Source organism: Mixophyes fleayi, chromosome 1 (assembly GCF_038048845.1).
Source record: "Mixophyes fleayi isolate aMixFle1 chromosome 1, aMixFle1.hap1, whole genome shotgun sequence".
In the NCBI taxonomy this organism is placed as follows: Eukaryota; Metazoa; Chordata; class Amphibia; order Anura; family Limnodynastidae; genus Mixophyes; species Mixophyes fleayi.
In genome coordinates this window covers 189,666,332-189,693,873 of record NC_134402.1, presented here as the reverse complement: position 1 = coordinate 189,693,873, position 27,542 = coordinate 189,666,332, and the positions used below count along the sequence as shown (strand labels likewise).

Here is a 27,542-nt window from a genome sequence, read left to right as displayed (position 1 = left end):
ATCACAATTGTGAGTGTGATGCATGTGGCTGTGGACTCTTTTTAAAAACATTCTTATTAATTTAAGGAATGACTAAACCCAATTCAAATTTTGATTTAAACAAGTTACAATGCACTGTTTAGTCTTTAATTTTAATGTACAGTGTGATGACATGTCCTTCGCCCTAGCAACATTTGTTTAGACACAGCTTCAGGTACAGGGCCAAAGAGGTCATCCCAGAGTAGGAAGTGAGTCTATTAGATGATGATCAAATCCAATCTTGAGACACACTCTTCAGCCAGATACATCCCACTGCTGTCCAGTTCCCCGGCCTCATCAAGATCATTTTTGTGATGCAGGGATTTCCACCACTCAATATTGCAAGATAAAGAACTGCCCCCGCTTATTGAGACATTTAAATGTATTACCTTTTCGTCAGCACTAAATGTTAAATATTTTGCACAGTTCAGTGATATTATTGCATCAAAGTCAAAAATAACAGTAGTTGTGTGCCAGCCTGTCAAGTTCTTCTGAGGAAAACAGGAAAGGGAATGGATATGAGAGTCCATACTACTATTTTTTTTTAAACTCACTTGACACATGTCGGCTGAAATCTGTAGCACATAAGTAGACAGGTTAGAAACAGCTTATAATATGCTTATTTTTCCACCTCACACTGCAAAAATTCTTTACAATAATAATTTTCAATTCAAAATACTGGTTTGGGCTCCTATTTCCCTCCTCCTTTGTCAAAAACCCCCTAATAAAAATGGGTTAGATTAATCTGGGCCCCTCAGTACCCATTGGGTCCTGTTCAAAGCCCTAGGTTACATAATAAATGATCTGGCTCTGGGCTAGACTATTGAAACAAAAAGTCAGACTTACCTTTTCATCTTATAGACTCCTTTCTTAACGCATCCAAAATTTCCAGAACCCAGTTCAACTTCATCAATCATCAGAAGCTCTCTTTTCAGAAATACCTTGCGTTCTTTCACTTCCTCTGGGTCACTGTATGGACTGTCATATACACTGGTGTCCATAGGTAAGATCCGAGGTGTCTCCCCACCTGCAAGGTAATGTAGAGTGAGAGTTTATGCCACAGAGTAAAGAAGTAGTGTGTTACTTAGAGCTTCATTGACATAACTTTCCTTGTGGAGTTGTCCCCATGCCTTCAAAATTTCCAAAAATAACACATCTCTATTTGCAACAAAAAAAGCATTTGTCAAAATTTATTGTATTGCACACATTTTCAAAGCTATAATTGTTAATGCATTTGCATAATATACATTTGAAATATAAGGGACATAAGAGCATAGATGTCTCTCAAGTTCTACTTTAATTTTACAACTCAACAAAGATTGTGTACAGTCATAATATCGTTTATCTGATACCTGGAAATGTTCATACAGGTAGAAAAAAATAATTGCTGCTGCACTGTGTAGGGTAGTGCCTACAAGGAAATAACGCAAAGCAGCTTACTTGGGCAACAAGTTTTGAAGGAAGCAATTTTTAAAATTATTTTTTTCCTTAGTGGATTACAATATTTGTATTTTAAAGCGCACAAAACTCATTACTAAATATTTGTGGTAGTATGGGAAGAATTACAACAACAGCATTTTTTGAGCCACCTTAGGCAGCCGGATGGGTAGACACACCCAGTACCGCAGTACCTCTTATCTACCAGAGGTGCTGCTATTGTGCCTGTTTCTTACTACTACTAAGAGTTGCCTTGCTGCATTAATTAATCACCAGCACCTGATTGCATCTCTATTTTACTTGCCACTCCCAGAATAACTTGCTGGTCATTGTTGTTGTTGTTGATTATGCATGTGCTGTACTGTACCCTACTGTGCTCCTGGTTCACCTGTTCCGTGGGATTTCTTCATACTACCTGTTCACCTGCATCAGCTGTGTTCCTGGTATTTGCTTTCTGCATCTCCCTGCAATCCTTGTCCTATATCTACACCATCCAGTTTGTACCATACTGCAATAAACATTGTGTGTTTTCACCATATTCCGGGGTTCTTAGCTGTAAGTTCTGCATTGAAGCAGGACAGTATGACCAGCCCAAAAAATAGCTTTGGAGCCATGTGAAAGATTCCACTTCAGACTTCTATTCTTGGGACTTTTCCTGCAATTGTTTTCATTCGCTTTCTCCTGCAACATGTCTGCCTTACAAATCACTGAACTACCTCAGCTACAGGCTCTACAAGCAGGTATCATTTTAATATGATCTCAGCTGGCTCACTTTTCTGCCTTACTTATGGACCCACTCAGGAGACTGTCAGATTTTGTTTCCCATAATTCAAATACTGTTGATTTGCCTCAACCAGCCATCTGTGCTCCTGAGTTAGTGCAAACATTATCTCTTAATAGTGCTACTACAAATTTACTGTTTACTAAGAACTATGGTGTAACAAACTCCAGGTTCACAGGTGGTCCATGCCACAGCTGACCAAAGAGGTGCGGCGGCGCAGAAGAACTATTACATTATGTCTCTACTGTGCCAGTATTATACACTTTTTACAAGACTGTCCTCTCTGCAGACAACAACAGTATACAGAACTATCTTCTGTTTATTCCCCTCCTCATTCTGGATTTGTTTGTGCTTCACTTCCCGTTCCCACATTACAGCCTGTTCTGGGATAAGGCCTAGCCAGATCTAGCCGGCTGTCCTGAACCACAAGTCCAGCCGCCTGTCCAGAGGCGCTAGTTTCTGCCAGTTGTCCAGAGGTGTCAGTTTCTGACGCCTGTCCAGAGGTGCCAGTTTCTGACACCTGTCCAGAGGTGCCAGCTCCTGTTGCCTGTCCAGAGGTGCCAGCTCCTGTTGCCCGTCCAGAGGTGCTATTCAGTTCTGAGGTGCCAGCCTCTGCCTCCCGTTACGAGGTGCCAGCCTATGCCTCCAGTTCCAAGGTGCCAGCCTATGCCTCCAGTTCCAAGGTGCCAGCCTATGCCTCCAGTTCCAAGGTGCCAGCCTATGCCTCCAGTTCCAAGGTGCCAGCCTCTGCCTATAGTCTCGAGTCTCCAGCCTCTGCTTCCAGTCTCGAATCTCTAGCCTCTGCCTCCGGTCTCGCGTCTCCAGCCTCTGCCTCCAGTTCCAAGCTGTCAGCCTTTGTCTCCAGTTCCGAGTCACTGGTTTCTGTCTCCGTTCTAGAGAGGGAACTGCCGTTCTTTCTTCTGAAAGGGAACTGCCCTTATAACCTGCTCCAGTGGGGGGCTCTGCCCTTACAATCTGCCCCAGAGTGGGTGCTGTCCTTACAATCTGCTCTAGAGGGGACGCTGCCCTTCCAGCCTGCTTCTGAGAGTGTGCTGAACTTCCAGCCTGCTTCCCAGAGGGTGCTGCCCTTCCAGTCTGCTTCTGAGAGGGAGTTACCCCTACAGCCTGCTTCCGAGTGATTTGCCACTTAATTTGGTTCAGCCCGAGTTGCCACTTAATTTGGTTCAGCCCGAGTTGCCTTTTAATTCGGGTCAGCCTGAGTTAACACATTGCGCTGTCCGCTCTTCTCATAGGGGGCCGAGGGGGCCAAATCTGAGCCGCCTCTTGCTGAGGGTGCCAAGTCTGAGCTGCCTCTTGCTGAGGGTACCAAGGCTGAGCCACCTCTTACTGAGGGTGCCAAGTCTGAGCCATCTCTTGTCAAGGGTGCCAAGTCCGAGACGTCGCCTTTCTTTGAGGGGCACCTTTCCCAACTTAGCACCCTTCTGAGGTTTTGTGCTTCACATATTCCCTCCGTACCTAGCCTCCTTAATGACCCTAAGAGACAGGTACTGTTTCTAATATCGCATTTTAGAGGGGAAGCTTTGGAATGGGTATCTCACAACATAGCACGGCACCTGTCACAGACATGTCATGGTATCTCACACTTTTACTGCTTGTGGCAACATTCCAATGATGTGATTGGCTACAGGTTATTCTAGCCCACTATTATTCTTTATTTAGTTGTTCTCCCTATTTTGACTGGTATGTGTGGTCTTTTTTTCATGCCTGGGGCTATTCTTTATTGAGAAGAGGAATTACCCGGAGAACATGGGGTAAAGAATGTGAAGGTTTAATTGTAATTTAGTATATTTTAGACACAGGCTGTAAATTATGGAAAGGCCCTTACTAGTCCTGAGTATGGAAATATGATCACGTATATAAACATGAAAAAAATAACTATTGGAAAAAGAGAGGCCTGTGCAAAATTAGACAACAAGAAGGGCACTAAGTTGGGAAAGGTGCCCCTTAAAGAATGTTTTGCATAATACCATGGTTGCCAATACTTTTTTACAGCAATTCCACATGCTTGTGTCTGATTTAATAGGGGCTGGGAATCAGTCTCAGAATGCTACAATTGTAATATATGAGATGCATTTCTGAAATTAGCATTTCTTTCAGTGCTTCCATTATAGTGTAGTTATTTTGTAAAGTGTGTTCAAAAATAAGTGTGAACAAAGACCAATTTATCAAGGGGCCAAAAATGTTTTTATACTAGCAATAGATCTTGCTTTCATTTCATGCATACCTGGGAACAATACAAATTTTTGCCACCCTAAGGGGGTCTGTCCTCATCTCTAATGGATGTGCTTTGTGCACACCACAGTGTGATTTGGGTGGAACGAATGTTGTCTATGTTGTCATGATTTTCCAATGAGCAATATTGACAGGTAAGAATCTGTAGTGTAATTTTTAAGTGAGGACATGTTCCATATCACATTGACTACAATATGATATAACAAAGTTCCTGCAAATTGTGGGTGTGCACAATTAATCTGTGTTTTGTTTCAAGGAAATAATATGCTTTTCATTCTGCTATTTAGTGGATGCTAGAAATTAACAGCATATCTAGACCATGTATTGATATTTTTACTTTTACTGAGCTAGTTGACTTTCATCATGTCTGTTGTGCTGCCTGTACAGTTTAGGTAAGGGAGTGGACCATTTATAACTCAAGAGTTATGGAGTATGATGGAGAATGATTTTGATATAAGTGATTTCAACTCTTTCTTTCACAAAAATTTGCATACTCTGCATATAAATATACTCTAGGAATAGTATAAACATTATATATCGCAAACATATAAGTTGTGTTCTGGAAAAGCCTGCAAATCACTCTGCTCTGCAAAAGAGGCTAGTTGAAGTTCTTGTAAAGTGCTATAAATGGCATTGCAACCATTTTTCTTCACATTTTAATCAGTAAGGCAAATATGGCAAGTAGGGAATACTGGTTATCTGTAATCCTCTTACACTTGCTTGCTACAATCTAATCACATATTTTTTGCAAAGTGGAAGAAGAGTCCACCAAACTTACAATCACATAGACTTTCTCACGGCCTTCAAATCTTTAGATGCTTTTTGAAAACCCATCTCTTTTTTAGAGGTGACCTTATCCTCGATAACACTATTCACACTAATGCACCCTCCCACCCTCCCAATCTCCACTCTGAAACACATTTGCTCCTCTTTTTTCAGCTGTGCCCTCTTCGACTTAGAATGTAAGCTCTCTAATGAGTAGGTTCCTCCATACCCATTGTTTTTATGTCTGCCTTTATTTTGTCTACCATCAGGGGCGGATTAACCATAGGGCTAACTGGGCTACAGCCCAGGGGCCTATGGCATCCAGGGGGCCCTTGAAAATGCTCAGCAGCAGTATTGATAGGTCGGGGGCGGGGGCGCCCCCAGCGCGATCAGTGCTGCTGAGCACTTTCACTGCGGTCCTTCTCCGGCGCAGTGTAGTCTCCTTACTGAGGAGATCTCGTGGGTCTCACTCTTACGAGATCTCCTCAGTAAAGAGCGTACAGCGCGCCGGAGAAGGAGGTAGGTGCCGGGGGGGGGGGGGTCGGGCAGCTCAGATCACAGGGGGGGGGCCTCACGGGGGAATGGAGGCCCCCTTAGCCCAGGGGCCTCCATTCCCTTAACCCGGCCCTGTCTACCATGTATGTCCCTGTTTTACGTATGTACTGTTTTCCCTAGTGTACGGCACTGCAGAGCACTGTGGCACCTTACAATAATAATAATAATACATATGTAATTTGTGAAGTGCGCACTAAGAGTATGGTTATTCCATATAACTATATATAATCCATATATAATTTTTGTGCTATCTAGAATTACCAAGACACAAGAAAAGGGATAGAAATCAAACTTGAAAAGCTCATATAAAGTCTATATGATATTTAATCATTAGAAAATATTACATGAAGTTTCAAATAAAAAAAAATCAGAGAACAAGAAAACAGCATGGAGTAAATAAAAAATGGTATTTACTCCATGCTGTGTTCTTGTTCTCTGATTTTTTTTATTTGAAACTTCATGTAATATTTTCTAATGATTAAATAACGTATAGACTTTATATGAGCTTTTTAAGTTTGATTTCTATCCCTTTTCTTGTGTCTTGGTAATTCTAGATAGCACAAAAATTATATTGAATATGACTAAGTACAAATGACTAACAAAAGGTATACTGATAGAAATTTTAAAATTCACTGACAATCTGCCATTATATAGCATAAAACTTCACACACGCATATCACAGTTTTCTCATGTTCTCACCAAGTGAAGGTTCGGGGGTGTATCCATCTAAATTACTTGAAGCTTGTCTCTGAGAAAAACAGACCAGAAAAAAGCACAAATATTAGGACTTTTTTCAAGTTACTCCCTCTTTGCTTATTACTTACTACTGTTTTATCAAGAGAAATGAATTATGTTAGATGGCAAGTAAGGTATGGGTGTATTCCTATGCCTGACTAAAATAAACAGAGGAAAATGTGAGAATATGGCAATGCAAATACTGTATATTTAAGTATGAGTAAATAAAATATAACAGCAGATCAGTAAAGTACAATTAAAGTAGAGTGTAGTTACTAATATTGTGCTCTCTGCTACAATGCAATATTGCAGATTTATCATTGCACCCTATAAAGGTGAGCGGGAAATATGCAATATTGGGGCACCGTAGTACCCGGAAATGCGCACAGCAGAACATCGTGGTGATGTTCTGGGAAACATTGCATAGAATTGAATTCCCCCATTAGGCTACACTATAACCATAACAAGTAATCAGTCATTTACTTTAATTATCTAACTAGCAATATGAAGATTAAATATAATTGCTGATTTGTTGCTATGGTTTCAGTGCAGCTGTGCACTTTTGAGCAATGTTAGTACACAACCCTCATAGAACACCAAAACTGTATTGACCAAGTATGCAAATGGGATTTTGTACATGGGACACAGTGGAATATTTTTGGATTGAGTTATTCTTCTCAATCTGATTAATACAATACAGGAAACAAAAAAATCTTAAAAACAAAACAAACCATCACAGAAGAAAAGAAAGCTGTCATAAGGCCATTGCATGGGGAAAACCATGGATTTTACTGTGTACTCACATATGTGGGAAGTGTAGGACGTACAGAACAAATGCCTGCAGAAATAAAAGTGCACTATAACTGACATACAACATGAAATCAACTTGCCAATTAACATTTCATTTAGTAAATGTTTACACGTCATAAATTGATTACAAAATACACTGTACCATACCACCAGCAATTAGTGGTTACATTGGCCACAAATAAACAATCAACCACCTAGTTATAGCGAGGTGAACCATATAGCACCAAGGTGGATATAGATCTTTTTCCTGATTTCCCCTTTTGTGAATGTGCTTACTTGATTTACAGAGAGAGCAGGTATATATATTTACATATATATATATCAATCTAACTGAAGATCTGATGGTACTTTTGCTGGTCCCTTTACTTGTCTTCAAAGATATTTGACACAGGAAACTAGGAGAAATATATAGCGCATTACCACTTTTATTAATAAAAAAGGTATTCTTCCAAAATGAATATCAAAACATGGACAGATAACAGACTCCCACTCGGAGACAGTAGATAAAATCTGCCTACCAGAAATATTAGATGGAATCGCACAGCAACGTCATATACGGCAAGAACAGTGCTGATGATGAAAACTGGAGCTGCTGATGTCTAGAGTCTCTATAGGGGAGGAACAAGTTGTCCTGATACATTTCAACACTAGGGTCTTTTTCAAGGCAATATGTTGATAGAGTATCCTGTCCTCCATTTATAGTCCAGTATATGCTTACTACAGTATATATTTGTTTTATATGTTTACAAGAGGTTCTGAATACAGCAACTGAGATAAATCACTGGAAATTTTCTGGAACCATAATAATTTGGACTTATAATTCATGAGGATAATTTGTAATGCCTGTCGAGGTATAATAATACAATTGATGAAATGTATACCCATTACTGTCTATAAATCAGTGTGTGAAGTAATGAACTAAGGGTGCTAAATATCAAAGATGTTTTATAATTCATGCCAAAAGCTAGTCTTCATTTTAAAATCCTCCTAAAATGCAGACCATCCAACCTGACCCTTAACACCTGTACAAATTGCTCTGCTCCTGAACTTCCCACTGAAGCCACTATTGCAGTCACCTGGGATGGGGTAATTGAGTCATACTGTGGTAATGCATTTAGCATAAAGAAAGTCTTCAGCTAATATTAAACTGTGGTTTTAAAGTCATATGCAATATGTTTTATCAAATGATTCATTTTTGTTCTGACTCACCAGCTGATGTGCTGCCATTGGGACAGGGCTCCTTTAGGGTGGTTATAACCCCATCAGACTTCAGTTTCAGGTACTCCACTAGCTTTACCAATTACAAGATTGAGAGTAACAATAAATAAAATGATATCATGCAAAGGTCTATGTAGGCACATAATATCTCAATTGGCGGGTTGCATAAAGGTTTTTTTAGTATAAAGGGTGTCACAAAATGTTTGTGATAAATAACTAAATCTTGAGTAGGCCAGACATAAATATGTGTGATTTAGCACCAAGTATGACTTACCTGCCACAAAGTATCAAATTTCGTGCCTTCAGGAATTGAATTCTTCCCAGATTTGTCATGTTCAATCTTATAATGATAGACAGTTTTTCCATAGATTATTGAGAGGGCAAAAGTGCCTGATTCCTTCCTCTCCCTAATCCTAAATAAAAATATAAAAGAATTAGATGTTGTGAAGAATTATGAAATAATAATCAGCCATTAAAGCAGACGGTAAAGCCACATAGGCACATTGATTGCTGGCAGCTGTTTGCTATACCAAAAGTACTGCTGTTTTTTTCCAATTAAATTACAAAAGAGAAATTAAGGATTTCAGAGCTTCCTTTTTCTTCCTAATTTCTCAATGGTTCATGTCTACAATGTCGCTGAATAAAAGCACAGTATAAGTCTAGGAAACAAGCATCGGAAACAAAATTTCTGGTTGACAAAAAACTTTGGTGACAAAAGTGGTCTTGCAAGGACAGCAGGAATACGATTACACCCCATGCTATTCTTGTTTTTACAAATGAAGGCCCTCACATAGACAAGAACATATATTTTTTTTTTTTTAATAAACTAGTGTCATTGCAGTCATTGTAAATATAATATGTGGAAATTTATTTTGACTCACTGGCCCATACCAACAGTCAGTAAACTGAAGTAATCAAATTGCATTGATCCGTATGTGTAAATTCCCATATATTGTTAAGTAAGAATTTACACATCCCCACCGTCATCCTGGGTGATTTTAACATCCCCATTGCTAATCCATGTTCCAATTTTGCTTTCAAACTACTCTCTCTAACCTCCTCCCTTGGATGCCACAACTCACAATTTAATGAACCCTTTAGGGAGAATAACAGCTCCATATTAATGTGAGGGGGATCCCCACCTTCAGGGGTACCCCAGGAAGAGGAACCAGTGGAGGGTGCACTAGTCGGTGAGCTGCACATGGAGAAGAGGGGGAGACTCCCCAACAGCAGATATCCAGAGAGGAGAGCTTTTGAATTAAAGTGTCTTGAAAAACTTGCCTGTAAGTGAGGCATGGATGGAGAAAGAGACTCTTGGAAAGGTGAGTGAGATTGTATGGAATCCACAAGTCAAGAAAAAGAGAGGACCCTGTGTAGACCCCCTTTGTAAAGCGCCCCCATATTGTGAGTGGGGGTGGCAGCAACTATGCAGCATGGCTGCTCTGGAGGAAAGGAGTCCCCACAGTGACATGTAGATGGTGTTCCTGTGGTGTGGAAGCTATACAGCAAGTGAGACACAGTCACTGGCTATTGTGATGTGTTTAAGAGTATTGAATGTCCACGTAAATACACCAGTTACTGCAACATGTTACTTAAGTATTGAAAAGTCATTGGGATGACAATTGAAAGTACAGTGTAGCCAGTAACAGTAGTGGGCCTGGAGTAAGACGGTTCCTGTTTGGGATGGGGAGCACTGTGTTAAGGAGAATCCCTGAATATTGTAATGTAGTTAATCAGTGTTAGGACATGAGCATGATCCTCTAAGGTATACCCATTGTGTGCTGACACCTGTGAGAGAGAGTTTAGTATCTTCAGAGTGTGTGAAACTACTGCACCCAGCAACATGGCTATGCAGCTGTGTAATTAGCTTAAGGGACTTCAGCAAGATATGTGCAGACGTAGTAAACGAGCATTGTAAAGCAATAACATCTGCTGAAGTTATGTGCCGAAGGCATTTGGGAGAAGTTGGACTTGTAATCGTTATGATATGTGCTGGAGGAGATGGAGTCGGAATAAAAATACATGTTATTTGTTTTCATGAGAAGGCCTAGTGTCTACCAGTTCTTTGACATTGCACTGCATACCATTAGTGTCCAATCTATTTTAAATGTGTTTAGACCCTGAGTATTCAGGGGACCCTCTGGTCATGTCCGCCACACACGCCATAGCCAGAGCAGAAAAAGAGAGCAACATCGAGCGGAACACCACATCACATTATGGTTCCAAGTAAGTGACTGCACGACACAAGACCAGCAGTGGTTTCACAGTACATGGGCTACGTGAGCCTGTCACTTCCCTCCCACATTCTGCCTCTCTATAAGGGAGGCACAATAGACAGATACTGTACATCTAAGTCTTTGGGAGCTACTTAGTATTTTACTAGGTCAGAGACTGGTAATGTCTGCCAAAGCGAAGAAATTTTTTTTTGGGGTGCTTTACACTAAGCATGCACTATACAGTATACAATGCAATGTTATTGTTTGCTACTGATTTTAGTTTCTTTTGAATACATTTATCCAATGAGGATAATCATAAATTATATGGGTGCTATTTATTATTTTATAATTTTCACATGCCTTAGTTGATCATCTGCACAACTGAACAGCTACATCCTTTATGTAAATGTTTAGTACATAGAGGTCACAGAGATCATGTAAATCTGAGTACATGTATGAACACAAGCAATGCTCAAAATTAAAACAGTAACATACCCAAATAATTCTGAAATAAGAATAGTAACATCGTACTCACAGGAATTTGCCATCGGGTTGTGCTCCAGAGTACAACTTTCGCTCAGCCTCATCTCTGCTTGTGTTGCCATGGTACCATGCCATCTTTTCATGAGCAGTGCTAGCAATAAGCTTCTCCACCTGTGGAGCTTGGCTTATAATTGCTTGTTCCAATGCATCTCCCTATAGGGATAGATATGAAAAATTTACACTGGATAATCAAACAAAATTAGAATTCAATTTTAAGTGTAAGTTTTGCTAATGACCAAACTTTCAATTAAGTATATATTAAATGCATATTTATTTTTTAGATACTTCATGGCATATTTGAAGAGGACACAGATGGCTTTATGAATCTATATGGAAATGCAGATGACATGGTATAAATACATGAACATTGACGTCATTACTTGTTTGAAGGAGGTACACCAAGGAGTAGGTTTACTAAAACTTAAAAAGGAAGAGGGGAATGGTGTTACCCACAATATCTAATCAGATTCTAGCTATCTGATTGGTTGCTATTGGCAGCTTTTCCATTTTTCCTTTTTAGGAGTTTTAGTATAGCTACACCTAAATGTAAACTTTCCACCATCCCAGAAGACATAAAAGAGCTAGGATATGTTGGTCTTTGCACTTTGGAATGTGGTTTATGAATGGTCATATAAGACACGTATGTTGCCTTGTTTTCCTGATCAGTATGTGTGTAGACTTTGAATGAACAGTTGATATTTTTATAGATAAAACTAAGTCTAGTTAAGCTAAGTACTGTTAAAGCAGCAACCCCATGAACATAAATCACTGTGGCAAGCCATAAGAAGAATGCTTTTTCCTTGGTTTGAATTTTCAGGCCTCTATTAATGATTTATAATTCTGCACAGTGTTATGGACTATCGTGAAAACCAGTTACATGGCACATGATAAAGTGCAGGGGTGGATTGGTCATAGACCTTACCGGGAAGTTTCCCGGTAGACCGATGGCCCAACGAGGCCGCCCGGAGGCCACCTCAGATTTTCTCAGATTTCCCCCAAAAATTTTTTAGCCGCACGGGAGGAGGGAGAACTTTCGGCCGCACCTGGGGGGGGGGGGGGTGGGGGTTGTACAGGGAAGCGATCTAAAAAATTGGTGTTCAGTGGCCAGCAACAGGCAGCCAATCACTAGGTTGCCTGTTGCCGTATGGGCTCCCACAGTGCTGTTCGGCAGACAGTAAGCCTGACTTAATTTCCTGTCTGCCTGATATGAGAAGAGACGCCAGCCAGAGAACAACTGATGGTAAGTGAGGGGGGACTGCCTATACTATACTATACTAAAGCGGGGCCTGCCTATACTATACTAAGGGGGGCCTGCCTATACTATACTAAGGGGGGCCTGCCTATACTATAGTAAGGGGGGCTGCCTATACTATACTAAGGGGGGCTGCCTATACAATACTAACGTGGGCTGCCTATACTATACTAAGGGCGGGCTGCCTATACTATACTAAGGGGGTGCTGCTTATACTATACTGAGGGGGGGTACCTATACTATACTAAGAGGGGCTACCTATATTATACTAAGGGGGAGCTACCTATTATTATTATTATTATTATCATTTATTTGTTAGGTGCCACAAGGTATCTGCAGCGCTGCACACAGTACTAACAGTAGACTATACATGGTGAAACCATACAGAACAATGAACAAAAAGTAGCAATACTTCAGAAACTCCGGCTAGTCATATGCAGTAAAAGACGGAGCGGAAGAACAGGTATGGAGACAGGAGGGGAGGGTGCCCTGCTCATACGAGCTTACATCCTAAGGGAGGGTAAACAGACCAGGCACAAGAGGAGCCAGTTGAAGCAAGAGGAGAGAAGGGAGGATGAGCTAAAGGGAGGAGATGGGGTTAAGTAGATGGTTGGTAGGCTTTGAGGAAGAGGTGAGTTTTGAGTGCACGTTTGAAGGAGCACAGAGTAGGAGAGAGACGGATGGAATGAGGGAGGTCGTTCCAGAGAAGGGGGGCTGCACGGGAAAAGTCTTGGATTCTGGAGTAGGAAGAGGTGATAAGAGTGCAGGAGAGGCGGCAGTCGTTGGCCGAACGCAGGGAGCGGGCAGGAGTGTGAATGGAGAGAAGGTTAGAGATATAAGGGGCAGTAGAGTTAGAGAGAGCCTTGTAAGTGGTGGTGAGGAGTTTTAAAAAGGATTCTGTAGGGGAAGGGGAGCCAGTGTAAGGCAATGCAGAGAGGGGAGGCAGAGGAGGAGCGGCGTGAGAGGAAGATGAGTCTTGCGGCCGCATTGAGTATAGAGCGGAGGGGGAGAGATGGGAGTGGGGGAGGCCAGTGAGTAGGAGGTTACAATAATCGAGGTGGGAGATGATGAGTGCGTGGATGACAGTTTTGGTGGCATCCTGAGAGAGAAAGGGACGGATGCGGGCGATGTTGCATAGTTGGAAGCGACAGGCTTGGGCAAGGGAATGAATGTGGGGGGCAAAAGAGAGAGAGGAGTCGAGTGTGACACCCAGGCAGCGAAGTTGGGTGACAGAGGAGATGGTGGTGTTGTTGACGACAATAGAGAGGTCATGGTGGGATGGGAGTCTGGGCGGAGGAAAGACAATGAGTTCACTATACTAAGAGGGGGCTGCCTATACTATACTATACTAATGGGGGGCTGCCTATACTATACTAACGGGGCTACCTATACTAAACTAAGAGGAGGCTGCCGATACTATACTAGGGGGGCTGCCTATACTAAACTATAGGCAGGTGGGGGCTGCCTATACTAAACTATAGGGAGTGTGAAGGACAGGGGGGGCTACTATAATTTGTGAAGGAAAGGGGGGTATGTTGCTATAATGTGTGATATGTGGGAAGGGAGGGGGCTGTCTTAATAGCACAGTGGAAAGTAGGCTATTAATTTAATGGTGGCATTTAGGTGGGGAGCTAATTATTTAATGTGTGCTATTTTATTTGTGGGTTGATGGTGGGGCAATTTAATTTATCAGTGGGCTATTTCATTAAATTTTGGGGCCTATTAAATTAAGATGGGGTGGCAGGACCTTTAATTCAAAGCTGGTGTGATATGGGGCTATTAATTTAATGTGGGACTGAGTTTGGGGAGGAGAGTTAATTACTAAATGTGAATATGAATTATTTAATGCTGGGGATGGTTATGGGAAATGGTAATATTAAGAGTAAATGCTATTAAATTTTTGCTGGGGTTCATTGGAGGGATGTAGGTCTACTTATTAAATGTGTATACTATTAATTTATTGTCAGGGTTGGTTGGAGGGAAATAGATCTATTTATCAAATTTAAGTACTATTATTTTAATGTTGGGGCTGGAGGGAGGCCTAATTATTTAATGTGAATGCTATTGATTTAATGCTGGAGCTGGTTGGCATTCTCTAATTTTCATGTACCCATTATTTTTTCCAAATAGGGCCTCCAGAATTCCAGGATCCAGACAAGCAGCAACTGATCTAAAGAAACCAGCAGCCACAGGTCGTGAAAGTGACAAGAACAGGTAGGAGAGAGGAGGACAGACTGCCAACTGTCCTGAATCTGATGGCGTAATCACGAATTTGGGTGACTGTCTCGCTTAGTCAGAATTTGGTCAGACAGCAAGGACAGTTGGGAGGTATGTCCCACTGTACTGCTCGTGAAGGCAGAGCTGCATGTATCTAACAGTAGTGCACACAGTTTTGCCTGTGTATTTGTCTAAAATGTATCTAAAAAGATAATCCCCCTGTCTTAAGTGCCCCAGCCCCACCCAGAGCCTTATTTCAGCTCTGGTAAAACTTTAGTGGTTCTTACATTGATTCCATTGCCTCCTTCTAACTTGCCTGGTCCCATTCTCAGATCACTTTGTTGAACATATGGCCAGCCCCCATTGCACTGACATCATCATTAATCCTACCTCCTTTGCACTTAGTATATCACCAGCAAGCACTTGGAATAGCTTTTTCCTTTACTTATGCCATTGTCTGTCAACCCTTCCTACACTGTTAATTCAAACTACCCCCAATCACTGGGCACATTTAGGGCTCATAAACATTTGTTACAATAGAAGTGTTTACTTGCAGATGCTATTTCACCTTTGTGATGACCGCACCTGGACAGCCATTTATGATAAGGATTATTATTAATGCATTTTTGAATCACACAGTACACATATTTATATATTATATATAGAGAGAGATTTAACTGGTAGTTTTCATCTCATGACGTCAGGGAAACAACAGTGCGTGAGGAGCTCATATTCTGCTCTGGCAGACTGATCAAATACCATTGTGCCAACATCTTTTGTAATAGTTAAACTTAGTAAACAAAGTCAGGTATGTTTCTATGAAGGGAATTTTGGACGTATGTGTTAGTAGGCAACTAAACAAGTTGGAGCACAGAGGCATAAACCAGTTGCAGATAATCTAAAAGGATTCATGTAATTTTATGAAACAGGACTGGCAGCATTTGCCCTCCATTGCTTTAGAGATGACCCACTGTGTGTAAAGTCATCACATCTAGTTTTCCCATAATGTTACTACAACCAAATTCCAGAAGTTCTAAATCCTGCCTACTTTTGTGTTGGCCCCAACTACAGTTATTTTGGTCCCGTCCACATAAGGCCACTTCAATAATTTTTCCTGGGCCACTTTAAGTTCCCAATCCGCCCCTGATAAAGTGTGTAGAGAGGTTTAAGGGGAGACTCAATTGCCAACGATGTGGCATGCGGACATCGCTCTATGCACATTGGCGACAATTACGTTAGAAATCTCTGCTCACTTTTGAGAGGAAAAATGTGTAAATTTCTGTCAAATCTTCACTGCAAGGTGTCTAGCAGATGTTCCGGAGAAGCCTCACAGCTAATTAAATCTCCCCCTTTGTGTACTCCCCTTCCTTCTCCTACCCATCCCTTCACATGACATGCTGGGCCTTAAGGAGTCATTAAGGAGAGCCAGGCAAAAATAAGAGTAAATTTGATCCTGGATAAACCATCTTACAATGCAAGGGGTGCAAATTAGTTTATTATTTTGCATGTAAGGAAAATACTGGCTGTTTTTTTTCATGTAGCACACAAATATGTGATAGCTTTTTTTTAACTGACATTTAAAGTTGATCTAGGACATGTCATACCCCAACTATAAATCTATCCCCACGTTTTAAATTTACTTACCCCTCCAATAAAGGAGAAGGATAAAAATTATAATAACATTATCAATTTCAGAGCAATTAATGTCCATCGGAGCTCAAGTGGATGACAAAGATGTGGCCATGGCTATGTAACAGAACCTTACCCCTGAATTCGATTTTCTTGTAGTAGCATTTGAGTCATGTGCTATGAACTTATATATAGAGGTTATGAGGGCGAAGCTTTTGCCATACCAGGAGCGTATAGCTGTGGATACTAAAGGTGAAACGACTGCTGTGCTCACTGAGGACATTAAGTTTAAGAAACCAAAGTAGAAGTGCTTCTACTGTCACAAAATGGGACATAGGGCCTCAGAGTGCAGACTGAAAGTGCAAATAACCGTGCTAGAAACAACGAGTCAGATTTGAATGTGGTGGATAGTCACAGAAAGGACTGTTGGTCCATGGATTCTGGAGCCTCCAGGTACTTCACTTGTTACAAGCAGTCGTTTGCTTTACTAAGTGAGTGTGATCCTACCACAGTCAGAGAGATCGGATACAAGATCCTAACAACAACAGAAGTCGGGACAAGTACAATCCACCAGAGGATAAAAGATAAAACTGTAATCACTAACATTGCAGAATTTTTGTTCGTACCAGACTTAAGAACCAATTTGTTTGCCATAAGAGTTTTACAAAACCAAAGTCACTGTCACGAGCCGCGGCGGTACTCACAGCCGCCGCGGCTCGCTTCTCATGCGCCCCAGCGTCCCGGCCGTCACCTTGACGACCGGGACGTCATTTCCTCTTCCTGTCCGGCCGTTACCAGGGCAACGGCCAGATACTAGTACACTAGCGCTGTGTCCCGGCGGTGCTGGTAGCCGGGCGCATGCGCATAGCAGGCAGCCTGTGGGCTGATTAGGCTTATTAACAGGCATTAGCCTGCAACTGTGTAGGTCAGAGGCAAGCCCTGATTGGCCCTGCTGGATACTAGTAAATTAGCCTGCAGGAGTGTGTTCAACTGCTTATTGGTCTGTGTCTGTACTTAAGGCAATGAGGTCTGCTGCCTCATTGCCGGTTATAGCTTCTGTGCTCCAGTCTGCTGACCTGCTTGTTCCAGTTCCTGTATCCTGTATCTACGTTTGACTTCCCGTGTATGACCCTTGGCTTCGTATTGGACTTCGCTTGTGTTTCCTGTGACCCTGATCCTTGGCTTGTTTACCCGTTCTGCTACTTTGCCTGTGACCTCTGACCTCAGCTTGTTCATCATTACTATTACCTGCTGCCGGCCTTTGACCTCTGCGTGGACCTGACTCTTCTTGCCTGGGCTCTCCCCAGCCGGTACACACTTCACGACCCTCTGTCAGTCTGCAGCCCAGTCTGTCCCCACCATCAGGGGCTCCAGTGAACACCTGACTGGCAGAGTAGACTCCGGGTTGTGTTGTGCCGGCTGGAGGGGTTCCTAACAGTCACAAAGTAAAATTCGCAGAAGGCAAGTGCACTGTACAAAATAAAAGAAGGACTGTAATAGCGACAGCTACCCATTGGCAGCAACTATATGCCTTAGACACTAAGGAGTGTTATGCGATGGCTACTTCTGACACAAGTCAGACAGTGTAACTGTGGCACAAGCGTTTAGGATCGTATCTTGGATACGATAATGTGAAGAAACTTCTGAATATAATGGTAACAGAACAATCCTGATAAAACAATCTTTGAGAGTTGCATCAAAGGTCAGCGACCTTCGATGCGACCTTTGAGGCGCCATTAGCAGTTGCACTTCAAATATATGACTTTCACATAAGGAAAGGCTCACAGTAATGTGGATGAACTGTCTCAGCAGGAAGAGCCAGATCCCCATAGACACCCCCGGTAACCCTAAGAAACTGTGGGACAAGGAGCCAAATCGTGGGGACATGGTCCGCTGGTAACCCACATGGACAAGGAAGGAGGAGTGTGGCGGGGTCCCGGAGTGTTCAGCCGCCTCAAGTATGCGACGGCCATCTTTAAATAGACTCCGAGGCCAGTGTAATAGGCCAGGGGGTTAACCATCCACAGCAACCCTGATCTACAGGAAGAGGTAAGGGGTACCAGCCCAGGTGCTCCAGTGAGGAGGTATATGTCACAGCATAAATGGACTTTAAATTACAAGACGGTATTTTACTTGGATATTGTCTTAAAAGTAAAGGCTACAGGCTTTTGGGACATTGCAAACAATATACTCATAAAATCCAGAGATGTTATATTCCATGAAACAGCACCACCTAGTGGAGAAAAAGAAAGTGATGTTCAAGAAAAGGTAGTAATACTTGACAAACCTACATCAACAAATTTTAGGTATGTCAAAATCTTAAACTCTCGACAAGCAACAGGAGACAAGAACTTCTACAAGAAGCAGTAAGGGAAACCTCTAAGGCTGAATAGAGAAATCTATAAAAGACGGGTCTATTCATGTTCCTATTCGTAGAAGACGGAGGACCCGTCACCACTAGAGAGAGGCCGACAGAGGGGACCTGCCTTGCACACCGGATCCCAGTAAGTGAGACTATCAAGTAATTACAGTGAGCAACATTTCCAGATTTTTAGAAATGTCTACCCTGTCACTTTGCAAAGAAGATACAGTTTCAGACCAGTGACCTCAATCGCATGCCGGAGCCCTACATTCTGAATTCTTCTTCTTTAATGAGGACTCTATTACTGATTTTTCCTCAGTTTGGAAACCTCATAAAGCCTTCAAGAAAAGAGAATACTGTCAAACTATGGGTGACACTTAAAACAATTGGAGCAAGTGCTTAAATGTATCTGATGACATAGTCCAGTTAGCAAAAGGTTAAGAGTAATTACAGGAAATCCATCTGGGGGAAGTGGAAAATGTGTTATTACATCTCAAACAGTTATACTATGGAAAGGAAAAAAAACACTTTATTCATTCAAGACTTTTAAGGAGACCTCATTTATGTCCTGTTGCAATTCCTCACTAATTTACTAAGAAGTGTAAATTTTAATTGACTTTCTTATGCATTCCCTAGCTCTGGAAATTTAGTCATATGTAGAAGAGTGTGGCTTGACCAAAATTTTGGATGTCGACTTAGAATTGGAGATCTGGATGAAAAGGATAAGGGACTAGTGTTTGAAATCCTTATTTAGTGGATAATCACCAGGACCCAGGGACAGGGTCTTACATGCATCAACTAGAGAACTGGATTTTTTTTTGTTTAATCACCAACGGTATGAGGCAGGGCTGCTCTCTGTCCACCTTTCCCATTTACTCTATTAAGTCCGTTGCAGCTCATATTTGGTGTATGCTAAATGTTTTAAAATTAACAGAATATAAAATTTCCTATTTTGCAGATAGCATTTTCCTCACCCTATACAATTTCTCATATTTCTCTGTCAAACTTTCATAAGGTTTATGAAAAGTTGCATGATTTTAGCATATAAAATAAATGAAGAAGTTAGAGGCTGGATAGAGTTGCTATAAACCCATTCACTAATAAACTCCAGGACATCCAGATTCTACAGAAAAAATATTCCTGACACACTAAAGTTCATTGGGTATATTTTCAAACTATGTACTGCCCTACTCCCCTGAGTAACACAGACTGCTTGGTATTTGCCAAAACATTTTCTTTTGAAGCATTGTATTACCAGGGTTAGATGCAAAAAGGCCTGATTTCGAATATAAACTCTCAGCTGAACTCTACTCAATCTCATACTTTTCCATATTATGTTGTGCAAACAAACATACAAAAGCGAACACATTTAATTTACTTTGAGGACTGAGGAAAAACTTGATGGAATGCCAACAAAAACTTCAATTTGCACAAATGTGTAAAAATATCTACATAATATTGTTTAAATGGTATTATACACCTGATATAACTCATTGGGCTAGATTTACTACAGGGGAAACCACCAGTTGAAAGGCTGAAAACCACAGTTTTACAGACCACCACTTTACAAATTGCCATCCCGATTTTTAACATGTTCAAAATACAAACAGCTAGATTTACTAAGCTGCTGTATGACAAACTGCCTGGAAAACCTCCAGAAAAAAAGAGGTGGTTGTGAGAGGTGAGATTGCTCAAACTGCATGATGTTTGAGCTATCTTGCCATTCAGAACATAAGAGGAAGCACTATTATGCCCCATCATTTACATATAAATGATGGGGCAATCATTATTTATTCATTAAGGGGCAAATTTTATTTTTCATTATATTAAGGGGACACAATTAGTGTATTAACATGTCCCCTTCCCCCTAAAATCGTTAATCATGCCCTGGGACTCCCTCTGTCAAGGCGGCCACCCTAACCAGGTACTCTAAACAGGTGCCTGCAGGGGGACAGTATAGTACTTGGTGACTGATCCCTTTCACGGGGACCAGCCACCTTCCTTCTAGTAACCACGGATCTAATGATGCATCCCTTCCCATATGTGTGCCTGCTTCCTCCCTCCTCCGGTCCCCGTCACTGACAGGTGTCACATGGGATGTGCACCATGTGACAGGTGCCTTCCCATGTGTGCAGAGCTGCAAGACAGGCTCCAACACAGCACGGATGTAAGGTAAGTGGGAGGGAAGGGGTGTGGGGGTGGGGTGGGTATGTTACTACAATGTGTGAGAGAAGGGAGGGGGGGTGTTACTATAATGTGTTAGGAAGGGTGTGTATGTTACTATAATGTGTGAGTTAAGGGAGGGGTCTTAATTTAATGTGGGTGCAAAGTAGGATATTAATTAAGTGTTGGAGTGTATGTGAGGATAATTATTTAATGGGTGCTATTTTATTTGTGGCGTGATGGTGGGCCAATTTAACTTATTGGTACAGCTATTTAATTTAATAGTGGGGCTATTAATTTAAAATTAACGTTGGGGTTGTTTGGGGGATATTAATTGAATGTGGGGCTGTTTGGGGAGAATCCATTAAATGTGAATAGGAATTATTTAATAGCAGTGATGGTTGCAAAAAATATGTATGTTTATTAAAGCAAATGCTATTACTTTATTGCCGGGGTGGGGGGTCTCTACTGTAATTTGGATAGTAGGTAGGCTCTTAATCTAATGGTGGACTGTGGGCCGGAGCTAATTATTTAATGGTGGTGCTATTGATTTAATTGTGGGCTAATAGTGGGACTTTTTAATTTAATAGTAGGTCCTATTAATTTAAGGGGAGGTAATGGGACCTTTACTTTAATGCTGGGGTGGTTTGGGGCTATTAATTAAATGTGGGGTTGAGTTTGGGAAGAAGGGCTATTTATTAAATGTAAATATGAATTCTTTAATGCCGGGATGGTTGTGGGAAATGGTTATATTTATTAAACATAAATGTTTTTCATTCGTTGTTGGGGCTGTTTGGAGGGAAATAGATTTATTTATTAAATAAGAGTACTATTAACTTAATGTTGGGGATGGTTGGAGAGAACTAGATCTATTTTCCAGATGTGTGAATACTATTATTTTAATGTTGGGGTCGAAGGGAGGCCTCATTATTCATCGTGGGTGCTATTGATTTAATGCTGGGGTTCGCTGATGTTTTTCTAAATATCATGTACCCATTTTTTTTCCAAATAGGGCCCCCAACATTCTAGGATCCACACAAACGGCAACAGAAGACACCGGCAGCTACAGGTAGTGATAGTGACAAGAACAGATAGTAAAGAGAAGGACAGTCTGCCAACTGTCCTGAATCTCGTGGAACAGTCCCAAATTTGGGTGACTGTCTTGCTTAGTCAGAATTTGGTCTGACTGCAAGGACAGTCGGGAGGTATGCCCTGCTTCACACTGTTCTACTTGTGAGAGTAGTAGTGCACACAGTTTTGCCTGTGTATTTGTTCAAAATGTGTCTAAAATGATAACCATATTACATCATTGGGACCCCCCCATCCCATCTTAAGCGCCCTGGGCTCCCCAGATGCTTAATCCAGCTTTGGATAGAGGGTCAATGAATGCAGGGATCTCCTGCTATAATGGAAACCAGATCCTAGCTGGACAAGCTGGGCCAGATCAGACTATGGAAACTCGCAGTGTGAGGTTACCCTGACATAAGGAAAACCAGACTCATCCTGGTCAGCTTGGAGCTGAAGCCTCTATGGGGATCACAAAACTACCACCTCTGTGTTGAAAAGCACTGGGGCACTTCCCAGCACCCATGGGCTGTGAGTGCTGGCCTAATAGAAAAACCAGCACCTCTGAAGTGGCAATTTTTGCACTCACAGTGGTCACAGTATAATGTCCCTGTCGATCATATAAATATAGTATAAATAAGTAAACAAACACATAAAAAAGGTTAAAATATGTTTCATTGAAATAATGAGTGAAAATCCTAAACCATAAAGGAACGATGCAATAAAACCATGACATGCCAGGTGTCCCTTTAATGCTTACTATATTTGTACCTATGTTAAGGTAAAACCTGCTCCTAACCTCACAAATGCTCAAGTGCATTATAACTAGAGATGGTCAGTGACCCCCGTGTTTTGGTTTTGGTTTTGGTTTTGGATCTGGATTACCATCGTGTTTTGGTTTTGGTTTTGGTTTTGGATCTGGATTACCATCGTGTTTTGGTTTTGGTTTTGCAAAACCGCCCTTGCGTGTTTCGGTTTTGGTTTTGTTTTGCTATTTTTGAAAAAAATACCATTTTTTTGGTCTAAAATAACCTAATTTAGTGCTCCACCAGTTTCTTAGATAAGTGAGGTAATTCTAAAGCTAATAAATTCTGAAAAAAACTGTTTAATCCCTGGTAGGCCGTTCTTAATTCGAACACTTGTCTGCAAATTATACAGACAAACCTGGTTGTCTACCTCCTCCATCTTTGATTATTGGCAATGTAGCCATCGTCTTTGGGTGTATATTACACCCTCCACTTGTAGTTGAATATAAAAAAAGCAGCCTGCACAGACTGTGGAACTAGAAAGTAAAATTAAATGGACCACGCTAATTTGGTGGCTATCTATAAACCCCCCCCCCCCCCCCCGCCCTCCACTTGTAGTTGAATATAAAAAAAGCAGCCTGCACAGACTGTGGAACTAGAGATTCAAATATACAAAGAAATGGACAAATGCAGTTTGGTATCTGTCTGCATCAGACCCCCCCCCCCACACCCCATCCACGTGTAGTAAGATAGGAAAAAAAGCAGCCTGCATAGACTGTAGAACTAGAAATTTGAATATACAAAGAAATGGACAAAGGCAGTTCGGTATCTGTCTGCATCAGATCCCCTCTCCACTAGGAGTAAAATAGAAAGCTATTCAGCCGTTCTAGAATCTAGAATATAAATAGAAATTGAGAAAGGCAATTTGGTATCTGTCTGCATCATAATCATCAACATCCATATTAGCGCCCTCGTCCCCTCCATAAATCTCCCCCTCATCCTCTTCTATTTCCAAAGGGGCATCCTCAATTTGTGTATCACCGGCTACACTCGGGCTGTTCAGGTACACATCCGCAGAACTGCTGAAAGGGCCCTTCTTTATGGGTACACTAACAGAATGCTCACGATTAGACATACCACTGTTGGATGGACTCTCCACAGGGATTGGTGTCATTTGTGAATCAGAGCAAACATTATCTTCTAATGCCTTACTGTTATCTTGCAGCTCGGCTTTGACGCGTAACAGTAGTTGTGCACCAATTGTAGGCTCGGTAACTTTTTGGGATCTGCCACTAATAGCTAAAGGTGAAGGCCTCATTCTCTCTTTGCCACTGCGTGTGTAGAATGGCATGTTGGCATTTTTTTTTATCGGCACTTAACTTTTGCTGAGTAACACTTCTTTTTCGCTTCAACACAGTAAAAAAAAAAAATTTCTTTTGTTTTTTGGACTGATTTAGAATAGAGATGAGCGCACTCAGATTTCTGAAATCCGAGCCCACCCGAACGTTGCCGATCCGAGTCGGATCCGAGACAGATCCGGGTATTGGCGCCAAATTCAAATCTGAAACTGAGGCTCTGACTCATAATCCCGTTGTCAGATCTCGCGATACTCGGATCCTATAAATTCCCCGCTAGTCGCCGCCATCTTCACTCGGGCATTGATCAGGGTAGAGGGAGGGTGTGTTAGGTGGTCCTCTGTCCTGGTAGATCTCGTGCTGTGCTGTTTAGTTCTGTGCTGTGCTGTTTAGTTCTGTGCTGTGCTGTGCTGTGCTGTGCTGTGTTCTGCAGTATCAGTCCAGTGGTGCTGTGTGCTGTGCTCTGTCCTTCTGAGGTCAGTGGTGCTGCTGGGTCCTGTGCTGTGTCCTGTTCAGTCCAGTGGTGCTGTGTCCTGTGCTCTGTGCTTCTAAGGGCATAGTTATTTCCCCAATATTCCCCTGTGTTTAAAAAAATAAAAAAAAGTTATTTAAAAAAATACCAAAAACTAATTTAATTTTTTTTAATTACCACAAAATTTGCACAACCAATCCTGCAGTATAAGCCCATTGGTACTGCAATATTACCAAGTTCACACATTCAGCAGTAAAAGTCCAGTGGTACTGCAATATTACAAAGTTCACACATTCTGCAGTATCAGTCCAGTGGTGCTGTGTCCTGTGCTCTGTCCTGCTGAGTTCCGTAGTGCTGCTGGGTCCTGTGCCGTGTCCTGTTCAGTCCAGTGGTGCTGTGTCCTGTGCTCTGTGCTTCTAAGGGCATAGTTATTTCCCCATTATTCCCAAGTTTTTAAAAAATAAAAAAAAAGTAAAAAAAAATTAAAAATTAAAAATTAAAAAAAAAAAATATAATTATAACCAAATTTGCAAAACCAATCCAGCAGTATAAGTCCATTGGTACTGCAATATTACAAAGTTCACACATTCTGCAGTATCAGTCCAGTGGTGCTGTGTCCTGTGCTCTGTCCTGCTGAGTTCCGTAGTGCTGCTGGGTCCTGTGCCGTGTCTTGTTCAGTCCAGTGGTGCTGTGTCCTGTGCTCTGTGCTTCTAAGGGCATAGTTATTTCCCCATTATTCCCAAGTTTTTAAAAAATAAAAAAAAAGTAAAAAAAAATAAAAAATTAAAAATTAAAAAAAAATAATATAATTATAACCAAATTTGCAAAACCAATCCAGCAGTATAAGTCCATTGGTACTGCAATATTACAAAGTTCACACATTCTGCAGTATCAGTCCAGTGGTGCTGTGTCCTGTGCTCTGTCCTGCTGAGTTCCGTAGTGCTGCTGGGTCCTGTGCCGTGTCCTGTTCAGTCCAGTGGTGCTGTGTCCTGTGCTCTGTGCTTCTAAGGGCATAGTTATTTCCCCATTATTCCCAAGTTTTTAAAAAATAAAAAAAAAGTTAAAAAAAATTAAAAATTAAAAATTAAAAAACAAAATATATAATTATAACCAAATTTGCAAAACCAATCCAGCAGTATAAGTCCATTGGTACTGCAATATTACCAAGTTCACACATTCTGCAGTATCTTGTGCTACATATAACGGAGACCAAAAATTTGGAGGATAAAGTAGGGAAAGATCAAGACCCACTTCCTCCTAATGCTGAAGCTGCTGCCACTACTCATGACATAGACGATGAAATGCCATCAACGTCGTCTTCCAAGCCCTATGCCCAATCTCGTAGTACCGGGCATGTAAAATCCAAAAAGCCCAAGTTAAGAAAAAGTAGCAAAAAGAGAAACTTAAAATCATCTGAGGAGAAACGTAAAGTTGCCAATATGCCATTTACGACACGGAGTGGCAAGGAATGGCTTAGGCCCTGGCCCGTGTTCATGACTAGTGGTTCAGCTTCACCCACGGATCTTAGCCCTCCTCCTCCTCCCCCCCCTACAAAAAATTGAAGAGAGTTATGCTGTCAGCAACAAAACAGCAAACAACTCGGCCTTCTAAAGAGAAATTATCACAAATCCATAAGGCGAGTCCAAGGATGTTGGTGGTTGTCAAGCCTGACCTTTCCATCACTGTACGGGAAGAGGTGGCTCGGGAGGAGGCTATTGATGATGTAGCTGGCGCTGTGGAGGAACTTGATGATGAGGATGGTGATGTGGTTATTGTAAATGAGGCACCAGGGGGGGAAACAGCTGATGTCCTTGGGATGAAAAAGCCCATCGTCATGCCTGGTCAGAAGACCAAAAAATGCACCTCTTCGGTCTGGAGTTATTTTTATCCAAATCCAGACAACCAATGAATGGCCATATGTAGCTTATGTAAAGCTCAAATAAGCAGGGGTAAGGATCTTGCCCACCTAGGAACATCCTCCCTTATACGTCACCTGAATAACCTTCATAGTTCAGTGGTTAGTTCAGGAACTGGGGCAAGGACCCTCATCGGTACAGGGACACCTAAATCCCGTGGTCCAGTTGGATACACACCTGCAACACCCTCCTCGTCAACTTCCTCCACAATCTCCATCAGATTCAGTCCTGCAGCCCAAGTCAGCAGCCAGACTGAGTCCTCCTCAATACGGGATTCATCCGAGGAATCCTGCAGCGGTACGCCTACTACTGCCACTGCTGCTGTTGCTGCTGTTAGTCGGTCATCTTCCCAGAGGGGAAGTCGTAAGACCGCTAAGTCTTTCACAAAACAATTGACCGTCCAACAGTCGTTTGCCATGACCACAAAATACGATAGTAGTCACCCTATTGCAAAGCGTATAACTGAGGCTGTAACTGCAATGTTGGTGTTAGACGTGCGCCCGGTGTCCGCCATCAGTGGAGTGGGATTTAGAGGGTTGATGGAGGTATTGTGTCCCCGGTACCAAATCCCGTCGAGATTCCACTTCACTAGGCAGGCGATACCAAAAATGTACAGAGAAGTACGATCAAGTGTCCTCAGTGCTCTAAAAAATGCGGTTGTACCCACTGTCCACTTAACCACGGACATGTGGACAAGTGGTTCTGGGCAAACGAAGGACTATATGACTGTGACAGCCCACTGGGTAGATGCATCCCCTTCCGCAGCAACAGCAACAGCTGCATCAGTAGCAGCAACTACAAAATGGCTGCTCGTGCAAAGGCAGGCAACATTGTGTATTACAGGCTTTAATAAGAGGCACAACGCTGACAACATATTAGAGAAAATGAGGGAAATTATCTCCCAGTGGCTTACCCCACTTAGACTCTCATGGGGATTTGTGGTGTCAGACAATGCCAGTAACATTGTGCGGGCATTAAATATGGGCAATTTCCAGCACGTCCCATGTTTTGCCCACACCATTAATTTGGTGGTG

The 27,542-nt window shown here is 41.8% G+C and overlaps 1 protein-coding gene across 2 annotated transcripts in view; it reads right to left on the bottom strand.

The window, feature by feature from the left end:
- Positions 1 to 27,542, bottom strand: part of ZAP70 (zeta chain of T cell receptor associated protein kinase 70) — an 80,245-nt gene that overhangs the window by 24,249 nt on the left and 28,454 nt on the right. For both annotated transcript variants that reach the window (XM_075204676.1, XM_075204677.1), the window contains exons 3-8: positions 11,324 to 11,484; positions 8,847 to 8,985; positions 8,564 to 8,645; positions 7,348 to 7,382; positions 6,509 to 6,557; positions 865 to 1,045 (exon numbers count right to left, since the gene is read on the bottom strand). In XM_075204676.1, coding sequence (XP_075060777.1) covers positions 865 to 1,045; positions 6,509 to 6,557; positions 7,348 to 7,382; positions 8,564 to 8,645; positions 8,847 to 8,985; positions 11,324 to 11,484 — 647 coding nt within the window. The remainder of the gene's footprint in view (positions 1 to 864; positions 1,046 to 6,508; positions 6,558 to 7,347; positions 7,383 to 8,563; positions 8,646 to 8,846; positions 8,986 to 11,323; positions 11,485 to 27,542) is intronic.